We start from the raw sequence: 19,417 nt of genomic DNA, 5'->3' as shown, positions 1-19,417 counted from the left end.
GCCATCAGGTTCCACAGCCCATGTGACTAACCACTATGCAATAGTGCCTCTCAGCTTATACCTTTAGACTTAAAAAAATTTTTTTTAAACATTTATTTATTTTTGCGAGACAGAGACAGACAGATCATGACCCAGGGAGGGGCAGAAAGAGAAGGAGACACAGAATCCAAAGCAGGCTCCAGGCTCTGAGCTGTCAGCACAGAGCCCAACGTGGGGCTCCAACCCATGAACGGTGAGATCATGACCTGAGCCAAAGTCAGATGCTTAACCAACTGAGCCACCCAGGTGCCCCCCTTTAGACTTTTTAATAAGAATTCCATTCCATACCTAAGTTGCTGATCCTGAGATGTTTGAGTTCTTACCCAGCTCACCTGCCCTAACCATGTGCTCCCACCTGGATTTGGAGAGCATTCCTTCCACTTATTACCCATTCCTTGATCTTTTAGTCATTTATAATTTCACTGTCAGCTCCTCCAGTCAGCCAGTTAGAGTACTCATAATCTCAACTGGAAATTGAGACCTAACATCTGATAAAAGGATTCCTTTTCCTACTTTATAAATTTGTTTTTATGAAAATAATGATATATTTTATTTTATTTATTTTTTTAATAATGATATATTTTAAACGAATCACTATACATTCAATTTAAAGACTTTATTGAAAAGAGTAAAGTGAGATAAAAATGGAGACTGCCCTAGAAAATGAAAGATATACCAATAAAATACAGCAGGTTGTATACATTAGTACAAAAAAAATACAGGTTGCCTAGAACCCTAAAATGAACATGAGATAAAAGAATTATCATTTACTAATTGTAATCCTCAAAAAAGATAGTATTTCTGCCTTTGTCTTTTTAAATTTATGTTTTGTGTTGAGAACCACAGTATAGTTTCAACAGCTTTTTAAAGGCTATATTCTAGTAAATTAGGATAGGGAGCATATATTTCCAGAAAAGCCTTTGTGTGTGTTCTGCTCAACTTCTGAATCTTTCAGTGAGTGTGTGTGTATTTATTTTGTTTTTGTTTTGTCTTTAACAAACTAGACTATGCTCAAAATCAGCCCTAAGTAGAACTTTTTTCCATTTAATTCCTTTTCAGTGCTGGTCTCCAGCTCTCCACAGTTACTCCCCAGGAGGAAAAGGGCATTAGAACCCCTCCTTCAGTAGCCAGCTTCTAGGTTTAAACCCTTCCGCTTCCTCACCTCTCTTCAGGTATCTTTATCCTACCTTAGTAGATCGGCCCAGAGTTGGTCACCTCACTGAAAGTTGACGTGGAGCGGAATACTTCTCGCTTCGGCTTAACGCTAAATTGAAAGTAGCCAGCGTCCTTTTCCAAGCTCAATGTTTTTTGCGTTGTTTTTCTGTCAGTCCCCCCTTAAATCCGGGCAGTTTAGTATCAAATGGGTCCTTGGAAGTGCAGCGATCGAGTACAAATCACAAAGTGGGAACAGATGGGACTGCAATCTGTAGCCATTTTTGGACAGAAAAAGAACCAATTTCGTGAACCTCCCAAAGTAAATGGGTCTAAAAATTTTAAGTTGTAAGAATAAACTCCGTCAGCACCCATTATCCCTCGTCTGGGGAGTTTTAGGAAACGGTAACCTCAAGTTCGCCTTGTCTCTCACTTGCCTGAGAGCTGATTTCAAGTTCTACTTGAGTTGAATGAGAATCGAAAGAAAAACTATTACACGGAATGAGGAGAAAAAGGCTGGAGGATGCGGGCATCGATCCCGCTACCTCTCGCATGCTAAGCGAGCGCTCTACCATTTGAGCTAATCCCCCACCGCTGGGCACGGCCGGTTATCTCTTCCCCTAGAGAGAGGTCAGAGCATTTAGAAATGAAAAAAATGTTTTTCTTGATCACGTTCTTGGTCTTGCGTCACAGCTGAGGCCAAAGTAACAAAAATCAATAAACACTCTCCTTCGAGCCGGAATCGAACCAGCGACCTAAGGATGGCTGGGGACATCAGGGCCTACAGTCCTCCGCTCTACCAGCTGAGCTATCGAAGGGATCGGGGAGGCAGAGTGCCGACTTTTCTTTATAATGTTTACTTATTTTCTAAGCTTCGTGTGCTTTCTACCGCGTTTCTTTCCCGACTCCCAGGTTTGCCCATCACAAGGTATCCTTCTGGTGACCCCACCCCCCCCACCCCCATCTTCTCATGGCCGCTGGAAAGTGCGTTCGAGTTGCCCCCTCTCCCCGGAGCTCTGAGGAAAAGAGCAGGCGGCTGGCTGGCTCGGGACCTTTCTCTGTATGCTCAGGGGACTCGGGAAACGCCAAAGACGATTTAGAAAGGAGCAGAAGGCCGGGACCTGGCAGCCGCTCCGCAGAGCGCAGACTCACTTCGGCGCTTGTCACTAGGACAGCACGTCCCCGCTTGGGTAATTCACAAAATATTTCATACGGGGGTTGCTGCCATAGGCCAAAACTGGAGCGAAAGTACCAGAATCTCCAAGTGTTCGTTGGAATATTATATTAGGAAAGGAGACCCGTGGAAAGGGCCGTAAATCGTAGAAAGTTGGCAAAAAGCATACTTGTCTCCTTCGAGCCGGAATCGAACCAGCGACCTAAGGATGTCTCCTGCCAGGAAGTCAGCTACAGTCCTCCGCTCTACCAGCTGAGCTATCGAAGGGACGGGCAAACTGTTCGTGCCCCTTGAGACTCAATGTTCAAGAACCCGAGCGAGCACAGCTGCGGGCTAGAGACTGAATAGAGCATGCGTACTCCGGGACGGGGAGGGGAAGGGAGTGAATGCCTGTGTATTGTTTCACGCGTGCGCAGAAATACAACCTGGCTTCCCTTCGTGGGGTCCTGACAGACCCCGGAAAGGACCCCCAATGCGTGTGTCCTAGAGCTAGTGGTACCAAGACTCAGCAACTCCGACACCACCTTCCTTTACTTTTCCTTTACCACCCTATATTGGGAGTGACTGCCCGAGTGTGGCCTTACCACTCTAATCTGTATGTCCCCTCGGTTTCTCCTTGTGTGGAGGGCCAGTGGCGCAATGGATAACGCGTCTGACTACGGATCAGAAGATTGTAGGTTCGACTCCTGCCTGGCTCGGCATTTTTGTCACAATGATTTTTTTAAAAGCAAAGATTATTACTTCTTCAGGGTTCCTCAAGTCACAAATGCCGAGAGTATTTTACTGCACTTCGAGTCCAGAAATCTGTTGTGCGTCGCTTCCAGTGCCGCCCCGTCGAACTCTCTCGAGCACTAAGGAGAGGCAGCCGCGGCCGCGCGGCTAACTGCCCGCGAGAGCGCTTCCGACACGGGCGGGGGGAGGCTCTGGGGAAAGCTGGGGAGATCAGCCGCTCAGGAACTCCAGGTAGGAAGCTGGGTTAGGGAACAAGTGAAGCCCGCTGTCCCCGTGAGGAAGCTGGTTGAAGTGCCAGGGCAGCTTCTGCAGTAGCTTCATTCGTCGGGTCTTGTAAAACAATTGAAGACTTTAGTCACCAAAGTCACGAGAAAAACTGCCCACGCACACGCCCTGACAGTGCTGACGAAAGAAAGTTAAGGTATTTTTGATTCGGTTCCTGTTTTACATTTCATCTTAATTAGTGTATCGAGCCCCTCCTAGGTTGTAAGCATAGCATAAAAACCATGGAGTAACTTGGATTCTGTCCTCAAGGGTCTTTTAACGGAGAGGGCATAATGTTGGTTTGAATACATTGGATTTTTATTTTGAAGTTATTGATCTTATTTTTGGAGAGTAGTTTAGAATTCTCTTAAATTTGCTCAAGGAAAATAGCAATTTCCAAAAGTAAAAGCTTTAAAAAAAAATGTGAAATTCAGGAAGATAGAAGTTAGGGAGGAGAAAATGTGGGGTTAGGAGAAAGGACTAGTTTTTAACTGGGAAAGCAGTCTCCTTAAAGGCACATAAACAGTTAAAGGAAGCTAAAAATTGGGGGGGGGGGACAAGTACAGACAATTTGAACAAAATGATGGTGGGTTTTATTTTTGTTTCCTAGTGAACATTTTGGCATTTTTGCAGGTAACAAGCTAATATTTGTCTCAAGTTACATAGTATTCCTGAGAGTTTAAAAAAATTACCTCTGTGGGAAGTTGCAGCCATATGTTGCAGGCCTTCTCCCAAGTTTGTTGACAGAACTTTCAAAATGAGTCTCCAAGGAAAGAGCCTCCATCTTATTCTTACCTTCTTCTCATTTTACAAGGGTGACAAGTAAGGGGTTGATTATTTTCAGAGGTCACGGTCATGGCCATCATTGCACTGTGGGAGAAACTCTAGCTTCTTGGTGTATCCCCTTCTTGCACTCTTTCCTCAGCAGTCAGCCAGACCAGAGTAACACCCTCCAAGAGGGCCAAGATAGTGGGTGATTTCTGACTCTGTTACTTGTGACAGAAAACAACCATGCCTGGATAGCCTAGTGAAATGTAAAATCATTGAGGATAAAGATGAAAGCCTAGGCTTTCAGAGATGGGGACAGAAAGAAACAAAACAAAACAAACAAAAAACAGGCTAGCTACAAAAGAATGAAAATCAGATTTTGATCAGATTTCTTATCAGCAATACTGGATGCTAGAACACAGTAGAGCAAGATTCTTGAAGTTCTCTGGGGAAATAATTTTGAACCCAGAACTGTATAAACAATCAAAGTAGCAATCACATATGAGAATAAATAGTTCACACTTGCAAGGTATCATAAAATTTAAATCCTATGATTCCTTTCTAAAACAAAAAAATAAACATTACTTGAAGATGTTATACTGATTGGGTTCTCTAGGAAGCAAGAGTTGACACAGAACTAGAGTATAAAATTATAGTGGGGAGTAACATCTGTGAATGGAAAAGGAGAGGACACAGTATTAGGTAAGGGTAGTTAGGCAGCAATGTGGACCTGATAGGCTTGGTACCTGCAGAGCAAAGATTTCCCTTCAGAGGAGTCCTGAATTGGGTAGGAATGACTAGGTTTTCAGACCATCACTTTGTTCAGTCATAGCCCAAAGGCTGAATACCTTCTCTGGAAAGCTGAGGTAGACCCTAAAGGAGGTAACATCTGGAGGCTCTCAGTTAACTATCCTCTCTGCAGCTGGGCAGTTCTTTCTTGAAAGGCAATCAATCTAGCAGCAAATCTCTGTGTCTGCCATAGATGTACTTCAGTAAAAAAAAAAAAAAAAAAAAAAAAAAAAAAAATCCAAGAAGAGGAGTACATAGAATTTAAGTAAAAAGGGAACCAGCCAAGAAGGCAATCAGGACAAATTAGGAAAAAACAAAAGGTGTGTCAGAGGGCTCTAAGAAGAAAGGGGAGTCTTTCATAACAGTGTGATTAAGGACCAGGAAGACTTTAGAGATATGATAACGGCTTGTCACTTTTCTCAAAAAGCAAGCCAAAGATAATTAGAAATTTCTGGAAAAAAATACAAAGAGCTTTATAAAGAATTCATGGTCCATGGCACAAAAACAGACACATAGACCGATGGAATAGAATAGAGACTCCAGAATTTGACCCACAAAAGTATGGCCAACTAATCTTTGACAAAGCAAGAAAGAATATCCAGTGGAAAAAAGATAGTCTCTTTAACAAATGGTGCTGGGAGAACTGGACAGCAACATGCAGAAGAATGAAACTAGACCACTTTCTTACATTATTCACAAAAATAAACTCAAAATGGATAAAGGACCTGAATGTGAGGCAGGAAACCATCAAAACCCTAGAGGAGAATGCAGGAAAAAATCTCTCTGACTTAAGCCACAGCAATTTCTTACTTGACACATCTCCAACGGCAAGGGAATTAAAAGCAAAAATGAAGTATTGGGACCTCTTGAAGATAAAGAGAAAGGAAACAATCAACAAAACTTATAGGCAACCAAAGGATTGGGAAAAGATATTTGCAAATGACATATCAGACAAAGGGCTAGTATCCAAAACCTATAAAGAACTCACCAAACTTCACACCCAAAAATCAAATAATCCAGTGAAGAAATGGGCAGAAAACATGAATAGACACTTCTCCAAAGAAGACATCCGGATGGCCAACAGGCACATGAAAAGATGCTCAACGTCGCTCCTCATCAGGGAAATACAAATCAAAACCACACTGAGATACCACCTCACGCCAGTCAGAGTGGCTAAAATGAACAAATCAGGAGACTATAGATGCTGGCGAGCATGTGGAGAAACGGGAACCCTCTTGCACTGTTGGTGGGAAGGCAAACTGGTACAGCCACTCTGGAAAGCAGTGTGGAGTTTCCTCAAAAAATTAAAAATAGATCTACCCTATGACCCAGCAATAGCACTGCTAGGAATTTACCCAAGGGATCCAGGAGTGCTAATGCATAGGGGCACTTGCACCCCAATGTTTACAGCAGCACTTTCAACAATAGCCAAATTATGGAAAGAGCCTCAATGTCCATCAACTGATGAATGGATAAAGAAATTGTGGTTTATATATACAATGGAATACTACATGGCAATGAGAAAGAATAAAATATGGCCTTTTGTAGCAACGTGGATGGAACTGGAGAGTGTTATGCTAAGTGAAATAAGTCATACAGAGAAAGACAGATACCATATGTTCTCACTCTGATGTGGATCCTGAGAAACTTAACAGAAGACCATGAGGGAGGGGAAGGGGGAAAAAAAAGTTACAGAGAGGGAGAGAGCCAAACCATAAGAGACTCTTAAAAACTGAGAATAAACTGAGGGTTGATGGGGGGTGGGAGGGAGGGGAAAGTTGGTGATGGGCATTGAGGAGGGCACCTGTTGGGATGAGTACTGGGTGTTGTATGGAAACCAATTTGACAATAAATTTCATAAAAAAAAGAAGATATTTTTGGAAATTAAAATAATATCCTATAGCAGCTAGTACAATGACAGACACTTAAGTGTTTGATCTATAGTTGGCACTAATGTCCTTATTTCATGAGTTAGTTTTGAAATTAGTACCTATGTTTATTAATATCTATATTCTTGACATGGTTTCTAGCATGCATCCAGCATTAAAAAATATTCATTACAGATCTGCAAAGTTTTGCCAAAATAAAATGCTTGAAGGGAAAAAAAAAAAGAATTCATGGTGCAAATATAAAGCAAACCAAAATCTGGCACAATTTTGAGAGAATGATGGTGTATATTATGGACTAATTTTCTCCTACCCCTCTCCAAATTCTAATACTAACCCCCAGTACCTCAGAATGTTACTGTATTTGGAGATGGGGACCTTTAAAAAGATAATTAGATTAAAATGAGGTCATTAGGGTGGGCCCTCATCCAATATGACTACTGTCCTTATGAGATTAGGACGCAGGGAGAGAGAACACCAGACATTTGCATGCATGGAGAGACAACCACATGAATACACAGCAAGAAAGTGGCCATCTGCAAACCAAGGAGACAGGCCTCAGAAGAAATCAAACCTGCCGAAATATGCATATGAAAGAACTTTCAAGTTCTTCCTTTCAGTTGAAACCGTTCTGCAGAGCAGGAAGCTCTACCAAGAAATGTTAAATAATTTCTTCAGGATAAACTCTTCAGGTTGGGGGAGCAGAGCTGAACTCAGGTTTACTGATTCCTCATCCATAGCTTTCTGTAAATGTGTACTGTTTCCAAGAAGGATTCCAAAAGATTGGAATGAGAACATTTGCTTGTTATGAGAAACCACAGAGATAGCATTTTCAAGGTTAGAAAGGGAACCATTCCGGATAACTCCAGGAGATACAGTTCATTTGTGTTATTTGCAGTAGTTAGGTTCTATATAGTCACCACAAACAGTGGTTTAGTGAATACTGAACCTTTGCTTTTAGGAAAAATACAAGGTTAAGTTCCTGTGAGCCTCTGTTCACAACATTATCTTAAGTGATCAATATGTGTTTTGTGTGTTACTGTTTATATATCTTATTTAATATATATTATTGTGAATGACCATGAAATAAATTTTAGCAAGTAGGAAAATTTGCAAATATGGAATCAGGATGATTAGGCCAAGCTAAATCCTGAATTATAAGCCAAATCACTATATCAGAAGATTTTAATGAGACCAACCCTTGGCCCCCTACTTCTCTTAAGGAGGTTAAAAGGAACCATTTGCACTACAGGGAGATTGCAAGACTGACCCATCCAATTCCCAGGGCTCCATAAGACTGCAAGTTCATTTGCAGTCTTTCACACTCAGGAAAAGTAGAGCTATCATCTTGTTCATACAGTGTCTTTCCCAAAGGTAAGATTTGGAGGACTAGGGCTGGGAAAAGATGTTGCAGGGAGATTTTCTTCAGAGATTCATATTTATTCCTTTAATAAACATTTATTCAGTCTCTACTATGTTCCAGGCACTATTATAGTGCTGAGGATGCAGCAGTAAGCAAAACAGCCACAAATTTCTGCTCTTGGAGCATATATTTTGAAGGGACAGACAGACAACAGGTTGACAATAAATAATATCTATAGTATGCTTAACAGTGGGGAGTGCCAAAGGAAAAAATAAAGACTGGTAGGTCCAGAGTGTGGAGGGTACTGTGCTTTTCACAATGGCAATTTGACATACACAGACTACCAGAAACAAAATAAATTGCTGTGGAGCACACGTTTATTTTAAATGATGGGAGATAAAATTCCAGGTCCTTTAGGAAAAATTAGTTTGCCATGTTGTATTTCCTATGAAGAAATAATAAAGGGTTATTAATTTAGTCATCTGACATAATAATGGTATATTTTTACTAATAGAAACTTCAAAAATTGTACCTTATTTTGTACAATGGAGAAATTGAGTATAATTTCTTTTATTATGAATAGATAATTAAAGTCATGGAAAACTATACATCCTATTGTATAAATGATATTGAAATGCCTTGTTTTTATATATAATAGCAAATGTTCTCATCCCAATCTTGTGGAATCAGAATAATGGAACAGAATGTATTAACTTGGATTTATAGACCTATGGTATTCACTTTTAATAGGGGAGGAACAAATTTGAGTATACTGAGTATAAATGCTGTTTTGATATTAAATAAGTAGTTATATCTGACTTTACAGAATTCAAATGTCTTATGGTGCTATGGTGGTGTCATAATTAGGCAGACAGACCCTAGAGCTAGACTACCTGAGTCCAAATGCTGGTTCTCTTGTTATTAAAGTCACAGGTTAATTAACAGCTCCAGTTTTCCCATCTATGAAATGAGAAATAATAGCACCAACTTCAGAGTCTTGCTGTGAGGATTAAGTGAATTAATCTATATTAAACACTTAGAATATTGTCTGGCACATAGTAAGTACTGAATATATATATATATATGTATATATATATACACAATAAATACATATATATACTAAATATATGTAATATACTAAATATATATATATATATGTATATTTAGTACTTACTATGTACTAAATACTATTTAAATATATATTAAAAGTTTTCTTAGCACTGTCTATTATCTTGTAAAATTATGGCAGGAACTTTACCAAAATTTTTAGTCAGGATTGTTTAGTAATATCCACAGCTCTAGAATCACTTTTAAAATCTAAAAAAAAAAAAATCCAACTTTTCACTCACTTGATTAATGCTGCAGTTATTCATTGGTCAGACAAGAGAAAGTGGCAGACAGCTACCAAGGCTACACAGGCTTCCCAGGTAAAGAAATGCTACAGGGAGCTGGGGGGGGGGGGGGAGGAGGAATAGGAGCAGGAGGAGGAAGCAGCAACAGAGGAAGTGTTTGGGAATTTGCTCTTGGAGAATTTGAGGATTTTGAGTCTTTGAGGATTTGCTTTTGAAGAAGGCCCTGAGAATTAAGTGAGGATGATTACTACAAAGGGCAGTTAAAGAGAAAGATACATAATAGAGTGACAGAAATGAATATTCTTTTGAAAATGAGAGCTCTGGGACGGAGTTGGGCAGCACATGGAGAGGGTTAGTTTTCAGGAAGGACAAATGTAGTTGGAAATCTAAGATCACCATGGAGAGGCAATATAGCGCAGCTGTTAAAACCATGGATTTGAGGACAAGCCTGTTCTACATCTTACTAACTGGATGATGTTGGCCAAGTTTATTTAAACTTTGTGTGGTTTAGTTTCTTAGTGTGGAAATGGGGGAGTGATAATGCTGATAGTACTTGTCCCTTAGATGGTGTATTAAGTGAATATATAAATATAAAATATATCAAGCTAATAAGAAGCTCTTAGGGCAGCTTCAGGTAGTAAGCACTATGACTATTGGTTATTATTGTTCATTCGACAGATTTATTTTTAATTCATGAAAGAATGAATCATCTTTTAAAAATACAAATCCTCCTGTGATCCTAAAAGCCATCACTTCCCACCTCCTTTCAAATCCTTTAGTTTGAGGGATGGCATGTGCTGAGAAAAGACTTAAGAGAGAACAAAGAAAAGTAGAAAGAAGGGAAGTGAATCACTTTTATTCTTTTTACCCTCTTACTCAGAATAACCTGCATCTTTCAGGTTTCGGTAGCTAAAATTTTATTTTCTGAGTATACTATGTATTGTTTAAAAAACAAATTCCATGCTAAATACAATGAAGTAACTTTTGAAATGAAGGCATTTTATATAAAACTGTTATGCTATAAGTTAATCAATAAGTAGACTTAATATTTTTCTGTTCCTGATGGCTATCATTTGTTACTTTTAAACCTAGGTTAGCTTTAAAATACTGCTTTCTGCAATTATAATAAATAATCCTGAAAAATGTCAGTTTAATAATTAACATGCCCAAATAGATCATTCTAAAAGTATTTAAGAAAATGTTGGAATTTCATTCCCAAAGTGAAAATTTTCACTAAAAATTTTCTCCCCAATTATTCTTCACCAGAAAATAAAGTGCATTATAGATGACTCTGGACAATGTTTCGGGAGTAGAGATATTTGAGTACCAGGACAGATTTCTCAGAAGGAAAAAACCTTCACGAGGTAAGATCCCCTCTTTCTGGGCCTGGGAACAAGGACCTGCCTGGGGTGGGGGGGCTCTCAGGAGCCGAAGAAGTTGATACAGTAATAGGATTTTTCTGCTATTACAAAGCTGAGTTGGCAGCCCCAGTAGCGAGCAGAAAGTGTTAACAGCTGTCCTATTACTGCTGATTGGATTCTGGGAATTTAGTTTTGCTTCTTGGGGACAGCCCGGGAACAGCATGAAAGTTCCAGAAAGCTGTATCCCACCCATTTAATACTGAGCATGTTTAGGCCTCTTTTTGGAGAAAGGCTTTTCTCAGAAATGACATGTGTTGTAAGAATTAATCAGTTAATCAAAAGATATTTGTTAGTTCCTACTTCATTTTTAGCACTGGGAAAAATACAAATGTAGACTCTGACTCTAAGATGTCATTCTGGAAATCACTGCTAATTTGAGCCATCTGCAATTTGGAAATGGCTTTGTTTTACAGAAACTGGTTATACATAACTTAATCTAAGTTTATACTTTGTACTCTAGAACAGCTCAAGAATAATATACAGATAAATGTTACTTAGGTGCTTAGGAGGGGTGCAGGCTGGAAAAAGAGGGGTTTGGAGAAGTGGACTTGTGTTTCTCGGATAAAGGTTTTTCTTTGTTGGGGAAGGACTGGTGCTCTGGGGATGGATTTGCCTTCACATCAGTGAGGAGTAAGGGAGGGCAAGCTGCTAAAATTTTTTAAGATAGCTCTGTAATTGAGTCAGAGGCCTTATTGGGTGCCAAGCTACCATTAATTTTTATATTAATCAAATTGTTCATATTAATATGCAAAAAAATTAATATACTAAGCCTTCCTAAAGGCTAAAGATTCTAGCAGCTTTTGCATTTCTAGCAGGTAGGAATTTCTCTGTTCTGTGATACAGGTTAAACATTTATTCATTTAACAAATATTTCCTTGCTGTCTACCATGTGTCAGGCATTATTTTAAGCACTGGGGATACAGCAGAACACAAAAATAGCCCAAAATCTTTGCCTTCACAGTGTGGGAGACAGACAATAAATCAAGACTAAAAAGTATGTTAGTGAAAGGTATGAAGGAAAAAAGTAGGGAATAGGAAGCATGAGGTGGGTTATAGTTCTAGGCAGGGTAGTCTGGGAAAGCCTTTGAAGAAGTGACATTTGAGAAAAGATCTTAGGTAAGTTTCTTCATCATCTAAATACATTATATGTTCTAAATTTAATTCTGACTCAGAGCTGCAGTTTAACAAGGTAGCAAGAAATTTCACCTCAGCCAGGTTTTAAGAGTCTTCCCCACTTCCTAGGGATGTATGGGGTCCTCAGGTTTTCTGTCTTCCTCCTCCAAGTGAGTTTCTAGCCCTTCATCTTGCTCCAGCCTCATTGCTCCTGGGGTCTCTGTGTCCAACCCTATAGGATTCCTTTGAGGGGCCAGGTGTGGGTAAAGGAATCTTTTGTTATGGCTAAGAAGCCATGACTTAAATTTGTCTGTCACCCAGGCATCCAAGTGCTATCTCATCAGAGGGGCTCTCCCCTGTGGAGATATTGCCAGTAAACTGGGGTGACCCTGGGCCCTGGAGCCTTGACCCAGCCTGTCCCAAAGTTGTCGCCGAAGCTTCTTGGTCTCCTCACGAGAAAGAATTCAAGGACAGACACAACACAGGGATGAATGACACAAGTGGGAAAGTTTATTAAAGCTAGAGTATACTCTTCAGATGTGACAGCAGGTGACTTAGAGAAAGAGAAGAAGAGCTGTGCACACTGGGGTTTGGGTTTCTATCTTTTATTGACAGTTACAAACTAGGGGTGGAATATTCATTACTAGGGGCAGGGATTTCTTGGAAGCTGGGTTTTGGCCTTTTCTTCCTTTTTTGGCCAGGGTTTTCCTGTCATGACACCCACCTTCTTGGGCCTGTCTGGTTTGATCTGGCTTCTTGTGGAGTGCTGCCAGGACAGGCCTCTGACTTCCCTGATAGGTGGCCATGACTTCCTCTTTGCTGGCTTCTGGGTATCCTGCTAGAATCTAACTAACTGCTTACTCTAACAGAGGCACAAGTCTGGGCTACTCTGGGAGCTCCCCTCCAAACTTCCAAACCCATCTTTAGTCTAAAGGCCCTCATAACAGGGCTACTTCTCTCCCTCAAATTTCTTTCTAACAGCCCTTATAATAGCCCAAGCACCCAAACAAAAGCCTGGGTGGTAGTTTTCTAGGTGTCTCTCTACCATTATATTTAACCTCCAACGTCACAATAGCAAGGGAGTGACCTTTATAAGATGAATCTCAGAAGGACAGCCCTCATTCCTTTGAGTCTCACTAAGGACAAAACACAATTAATGTCTCAATAAATTACCTTGCCATACATTCAAATAATGAATGTGGTCACTATGAATTATTTTTCTGTCAATACACTCAGAGAATTGTTGGAAAAATACTTCTGTTCCTCTCTGACCTATCAGCATTATGAGTATCTGTGCTTGAATTTGAAAATATTCACCTTTCTGCATATTGTTACCCAGACTATTTGCTATCTCTCCCTCCTGCGCTGGTTGGGGGTAGATTTATAACAGTTTATGTAAAAGACCAGTAAACATGGACATGGCATTGGTAGTGGCCAGCAGAGAGATTAGGAGACTAAAACAAAGGAATAAATGTCAAATGGAAGAAAGGTGGGAGTGGGAGAAGGGAGGAGAACAGGGAAGGAGATGGAGTATTGAGAACCAGGGAAGAGAAGAGACTGAGGAGAAAATGAAGTTAGATACTCAGGATGAAGGAATAAAAAAAAAAAGAAAAAGAAAAAGAAAAAGAAATCTAGAATAAGGAGTAAGAACAATAAAGAAACAAGTGAGGAGCAGTGATTCAGTGTTAAACTCATACAGTCAGAAGGTCAGAAGTTTGACGTGTGTCACGGGACAAAAATCAAGGTGGTGGCAGAGCTGCATTTCTTTTTTGGAGGCTCTAGAGAAGAATCCATTTCCTTAAAATTTCCAACTTTTAGAGGTTGCCTGCATACCTTGGTTTATGGCCCTTTTCTTCCTCTAACTTCAGAGCATATCTCTGACCATTCTTCAATCATCACATCTCTCTCATAGCCAGGAAAAATTCTCCATTTTTAAGGAGCCATGTGATTAGATTGTGCCCACTTGGATAATCCAGGATAATCTCCCTATCTCAGAATCATTGGCAATGACATCTACAAAGTCCCTCTTACTGTAAAAAGTAATATATTCACTGGTTCTGGGAATTAGGATAAGTACATCTTGGAGGAGTCATCATTGTGCCAACCACAGAGATTATGTAGCCCTAAGTGGAACCCTCTCTGTAGATGAGAAGATCAGGCAGTGCATTACAGGTGGGTGTATTTTAGGCCACATCAGATGTGTTTTAGCATACATACCATTTAAAATGTAGAAATAGAATGTCATTTATTCTCAAAGAATTAAAATATGTGTATTTTGGTAAACAAAAATGCATATATGTATTTTATTATGTTCTTATGTAAAAGAGGAAAAAATAAATAGATGGACTTTGAAACCTTATATGAAATCACCTACTCTGGTAACCTGAAGCCCAGGACTAGGTGTTAAGCCACTGAAGTGCTGGTTCATTTGGCCCTTTATGAAGATCACAGTGAGCATGTTTCCTCTTGGTGCTTCTCTGCTAAGATGCTTATGAATTTAGAAGACCTGCAGGTGACTCTGGATGGCAGCTTCTGCTGATCTCTACAAGATGCCTAAATAGCCTCTCCTCAAATCAAGAGTTGATCCTTGCTTCTATGTAGCCAATGGACATTCTGTAGATTCATTTCCTCGTTCATACACATTCATCATTGAAACCGGTAATTAGCCCTTTGTGGGGAACATTAACAAGAACCCCTTCATGAATTTAATCCGACCATCTGATTCTGATTCTGATTCATGTCCTGTTCTCATCTTTCTACTCTTGTACCAGCTCTCTGGATAAGCTGTGAGTAGAAGTAAAACATTCCATGTGAGAAAGAAAAATGAGGTCTGGGAGAGAAAGAAAGGAACTTTGTGATTTACAGTTGCTCTTCAAAAATAGGCCTGACCTTTTGCTTTAAAAGACTTCAGGAAGGAAATGTAGTAGCTGAAATTATCCACAGACAGGGCTATTTATCTTAGGTTCCCATCAAATGGAAAATAACACTTGTTTGTTGAATACAGAGTTCCAACTACTTGCTGATCACTGGAGCCATTAGTACTGGGTATCTTCCTGGGTTTTGTTGGGTAAGAGTTTATCTATGCAAGAAGTCACATTATACAAACATACAAATTCACATAAAACCACCTCATATTTGCCAAATACTTGATTCTGTAAAGTTCTTTCACCTCAGCTATTTCATCTGGTCTCACAGTAACTTGGAAGGTGGTCAGAGCAGATAAGAAAATGGAGACACAGAGCAATTAGCCATATTCTCATCTCACTTGGTCACAGGGCTAGGTAGTGAGAGTTTAGATTAGAACCAGCTTTCCTAACTTTCAAACCAGGGCTTTTCCTACTTGATTATGTCAATTAAAAAAAAATCCAGTAACTCAAGAGTTAAAGTAGAGTTTTAATGACTTCATAACTGTCAGAGTTATAATACCAATTTTCACTTACAATGTATATTTAGGCTCATTTGACTGTAATTTGGTGGTAGGGGAGAATAAGAAACAGAAAAAGAAAATGGCATTTCATGCAGTATTATATAAAAACATAATAAGATCTTGAAAGCTGCAATATTATATAAAGAACCAAGAAAAAACAAACACCTTCTGTACTATTTTAGAACATGGTTTTAGCACATGGTTTTGATCACATAATGAATATAAAGATCAAACAGTAAATGCAGACATGACCTTTGAGCTTAATTGTTCAACATGCACAGAGCTGAGCACTTTCTGATCAGTGTAATTAATCCCACCCAAAAAGGGGTAAATGATATGCCTTTAAGTCTAAAGTTAGGCTGTAGAATTCAGAATTCTACCTTTTACCCTATATGTTTCTTTTCCTCACTTTGTCTAATTTAGGTCAGTTGTATAAAAATTATTTTTAATTAAAAAAATGGTCAACACATTTTTAGGGCTGGTTTGGGAATTTTTCTGGATCCAGAAAAACCATAAACGTAACCAGGTTGATATTTTGTTTTTGTTTTTGTGCCAATCTAAAAGTACACACAAAACCTTTCTTCTTGGTTTTACTCAACAATTTCTAGTAAATGACAGTTTTTAATCTTTCAAAGATATACTTCAAAATTAAGTGATTTGTCTTTTTTACCTAATAATTTCTTCCTGCCTCTTGACATATTTTTCTAGCCATATTGAATATTGACAGGGAAAATTCTCCACACATACACAAGATTCCTCTTAAATTCTCATATATGTTTTGCTGATGATATTTGTGGCAGATAGGAATATTGCAATTCAGTTAAATAGATGAAAAGTGGCTTCTGTTTGGAATACTACAGTAAGGAATTAGGTCTGGGTCACATAAAGGGCAGGCTCATGAAGCCTGTCCAGTACTACTGTCTTACCTCATGCAAGGAGCATAAAATAACTCTTCAGGCTTTTATTCATCAAAATGGAATGTGTTTCATTAGGAATTCTACTCAAAGAGTGAGACTGCTTACTGAGAAAATTATGTAGCAATCATCTTTCCCTAACCTAAAAAATAAAACACAAATGTGGAAAAGTTCACAGCATTTCATGCCCCCTACCCTGCCCTCCCATGACCACCTGGAGACATGGTTGAACCAAGAAGAGGTATTGTGGACCCTCAGTGGTCTCAATATTAAGAGTCTGTGCAATAACTTCGAGGTTCTTCTCTGATTAGCTGTGTTTTCTCATTTGCATTTGTAGGCTGGAGAACAACTGGAAAGTCCACATCTAAAAATAAACAAAGCAAAGCAATAAACACCCTCTTATTATGTTACATTTCCTTTAATGGGGCAAGTGGTAGATATTTTTGTTGAAATGATGATTGGCAAACCAATTCAGTTCATAAGATATTGAGGATGCCTACCCTTTAAAGGACTTCAAAAGGGAGGAGACACTATCTTTACTCTTCATTTAAGTTCTGTCAGTTATAGAATTATAAAACAAAAGCACTGAACCCAGCTTTCAACTTGAAGCAATTGCTGAACCTGGTGAACTTGAGCCATCTTGTGGGGATGAGGACAGGTCTACCACATATGTCATATAGACTCTAGTGTATATCTGTATGCAAAATGCCCCCTAAAGCTGTTCAGTGCACAATTACATATATGGTCCTGGTTGGGAGAGAGGTCAGAACTTGGAGCTTGCTTAGATGAAAGTCTAATAGGAAGCTTCCCACATAATGCTGTACCCAAAATGGTTATCACACTCTAAGTCACCATACCCCTAAATCTATAAGGAAATTTGTTAGGCTTGCATTTTGGTGCTCAGGTGAAAGAGGAAAGAGCTCCCCTACAAATACTTAATGGCAAGCCAATGAGCATACATATTGGCAGACCAAATTTAAATATCTATGTGTTCCAGGAAACCTCAAGCTGATAATTTAGTTTAAAATGGTCCAGTATAAGATGTGCTCCCAAGCACCTAGCAGAAGAGAATGGCTCCACCTTCAACACAGGTCTCAAAGATTCATTAAAATATTGCTTAAATACATGAACTCAAGGTAAAAATGAATAGAGAGATCGGGGAGATATAGAGAAATAGAGAAAGACCCTCAAAAAATAACTAAAAAATTGCAAGAAACGTAACTCATAGTAAAAACAGAGAGAGAGAGAGAGAGAGAGAGAGAGAGAGATGGAAAGATTGAGAAGGAGGGAGTGAAAGATTACACACAGAAACAATGCACACTGAGTGAGAGCTAGTAGAAACAATAGGCCAAATCAGACCCACAAAGACTTCAAGTCCTGCACTTTTAAGACATAGAATAAAAAAGAGCTGCATGTGTTTTTTAAGTGACCAAGTAGATTTTGAAACTATTAAAAAAGAAGTTGAGATTAAAACATCTGAAATTTAAAAACCTGATGAGTGGGTTTATAGCTAAAGAGAGAATTAATGAAGTGGAAGACAGATCTGAGGAGGTTAACCAGAATGTAATAGAGAAACAAAGAAATAAAATATGAAAGAGGTTAAAAGACATGAGGAATAGAGTGATAAAATCTAACATATCTGATAAGACTTTCAAAGAAAAATTAGAGACAATATTTTGAAGATTTAATGGCTAAGAATTCTCTAGAAAGACACCAATCCCCAGATTCAAGAACAAGCCAGGATAAATTAAAGATAAAGTTATATCTAAGACATCTTAGTGACATTAAAGAAAACCAGTGGTTTCAACAGCAGTCTTATCTCTGAATAGCAAATGTGTAGGCCAGAAAACTATGGAATTATACTTTTAATATGTTAAAAGAAGTATCTATCAACCTAAATTTGTTTACAAACTGTGCTATTGTTACCTTTTTAATTTTTTTTTTCAACGTTTTTAATTTATTTTTGGGACAGAGAGAGACAGAGCATGAACGGGGGAGGGGCAGAGAGAGAGGGAGACACAGAATCGGAAACAGGCTCCGAGCCATCAGCCCAGAGCCTGACGTGGGGCTCGAACTCACGGACCGCGAGATCGTGACCTGGCTGAAGTCGGACGCTTAACCAGCTGCGCCACCCAGGCACCCCTATTGTTATTTTTTTAAAAACCATAATATAAAGGCATTTTCAGACAATAAAAATGGAAATTGTGCTACCAACAGACTCAATTTAAAAGATGTGATTCAGGCACAAAGAAAGTGTTACTAGATGGAAAATTTGTGCTGTAAAAAGGAATGATGATTAGTAAAGAAAATGGTAGATATGTGAATAAAACTAAATGATTATTGACTATGATTTATAATTTATAATAATTTATGAGGCTTAAATTAAGATCAAACTAGAATACAGCAATGGCGTATAAATCAGAAAGGGAGTGATCAGAATTAAGGTATTACAGAGGTCTTGTATTGTTCAGGAGGGGTAAAGATAAGAATTAACTTTAAACTTTGATAACTTAAGTATGCCTGATAAATGTTTAGAATAACCCTTAAAGAACAGAGCAAAGAATATAATTTCCCAACTGGAGGAGGAAAAGAAATGAAATATGAAAAAAAAAAATCTATCATTACAAAAGAAAGAAAAAAGAAAAGAGAAACAGAAAAAAAAGTCAATTTAAAGTGATAATTAAATATAACTAATTATAAGTAAGTAGCCCAAGTTACTCAGGTAGTAAGTAATAGAGCTGGTAATCAAACGTAGGCAGTATTTCTTAGAGTCTACTCTCTTAAAAACTGTGCTATACACAAAAAGGAAGTATATATACTTCCTGTGCTAGTAGGAAATAATTGAAATATATAGTTAATTATAATAAATACAAATGGACTTAATACTTTATTTAAAAGAAAAACTTTCTCAAACTGAATAAATCCCTCCCCCCCCCACTACGTTTATAAAACACACATCAAAGGACATAAAGACAAAAAAGTTGATAGTGAAAAGATGTAAACATCTTACCACACAAACACTA

The 19,417-nt window shown here is 38.7% G+C and overlaps 1 protein-coding gene and 4 non-coding genes across 10 annotated transcripts in view; 1 reads left to right on the top strand and 4 right to left on the bottom strand.

Moving 5' to 3' along the window:
- Positions 1 to 1,708: 1,708 nt before the first annotated feature.
- TRNAA-AGC lies at positions 1,709 to 1,781 on the bottom strand. Its single transcript has one exon. It is a non-coding gene; the product is annotated as a tRNA-Ala (tRNA).
- Positions 1,782 to 1,918: 137 nt separating this feature from the next.
- On the bottom strand, positions 1,919 to 2,009 carry TRNAY-GUA. Its single transcript is given in 2 exon segments — positions 1,919 to 1,954; positions 1,973 to 2,009. It is a non-coding gene; the product is annotated as a tRNA-Tyr (tRNA).
- Positions 2,010 to 2,539: 530 nt separating this feature from the next.
- On the bottom strand, positions 2,540 to 2,632 carry TRNAY-GUA. Its single transcript has 2 exons — positions 2,596 to 2,632; positions 2,540 to 2,575 (listed from the first exon to the last, which is right to left on the bottom strand). It is a non-coding gene; the product is annotated as a tRNA-Tyr (tRNA).
- A 358-nt stretch (positions 2,633 to 2,990) lies between these two features.
- TRNAR-ACG lies at positions 2,991 to 3,063 on the top strand. The gene has a single exon. It is a non-coding gene; the product is annotated as a tRNA-Arg (tRNA).
- Positions 3,064 to 8,526: 5,463 nt separating this feature from the next.
- The window catches only part of DNAJC5B (DnaJ heat shock protein family (Hsp40) member C5 beta), a 97,795-nt gene continuing 86,904 nt past the window's right edge, over positions 8,527 to 19,417 (bottom strand). For 2 of the 6 annotated variants that reach the window (XM_042972727.1, XM_042972726.1), the window contains exon 7: positions 16,427 to 16,758. In XM_042972727.1, the coding sequence (XP_042828661.1) occupies positions 16,664 to 16,758 (95 nt within the window). In that variant the 3' untranslated portion in view covers positions 16,427 to 16,663. Of the gene's footprint in view, positions 8,613 to 9,060; positions 9,128 to 15,426; positions 16,759 to 19,417 lie in introns of those variants that run through there. The other 4 variants (XR_006212805.1, XR_006212806.1, XR_006212804.1 and 1 more) reach the window with 4 other exon arrangements.

This window comes from Panthera tigris, chromosome F2, assembly GCF_018350195.1.
Source record: "Panthera tigris isolate Pti1 chromosome F2, P.tigris_Pti1_mat1.1, whole genome shotgun sequence".
NCBI classification, from domain to species: Eukaryota; Metazoa; Chordata; class Mammalia; order Carnivora; family Felidae; genus Panthera; species Panthera tigris.
Note: the sequence above shows the minus strand (reverse complement) of the source record. Positions and strands in the feature narration are given on the sequence as shown.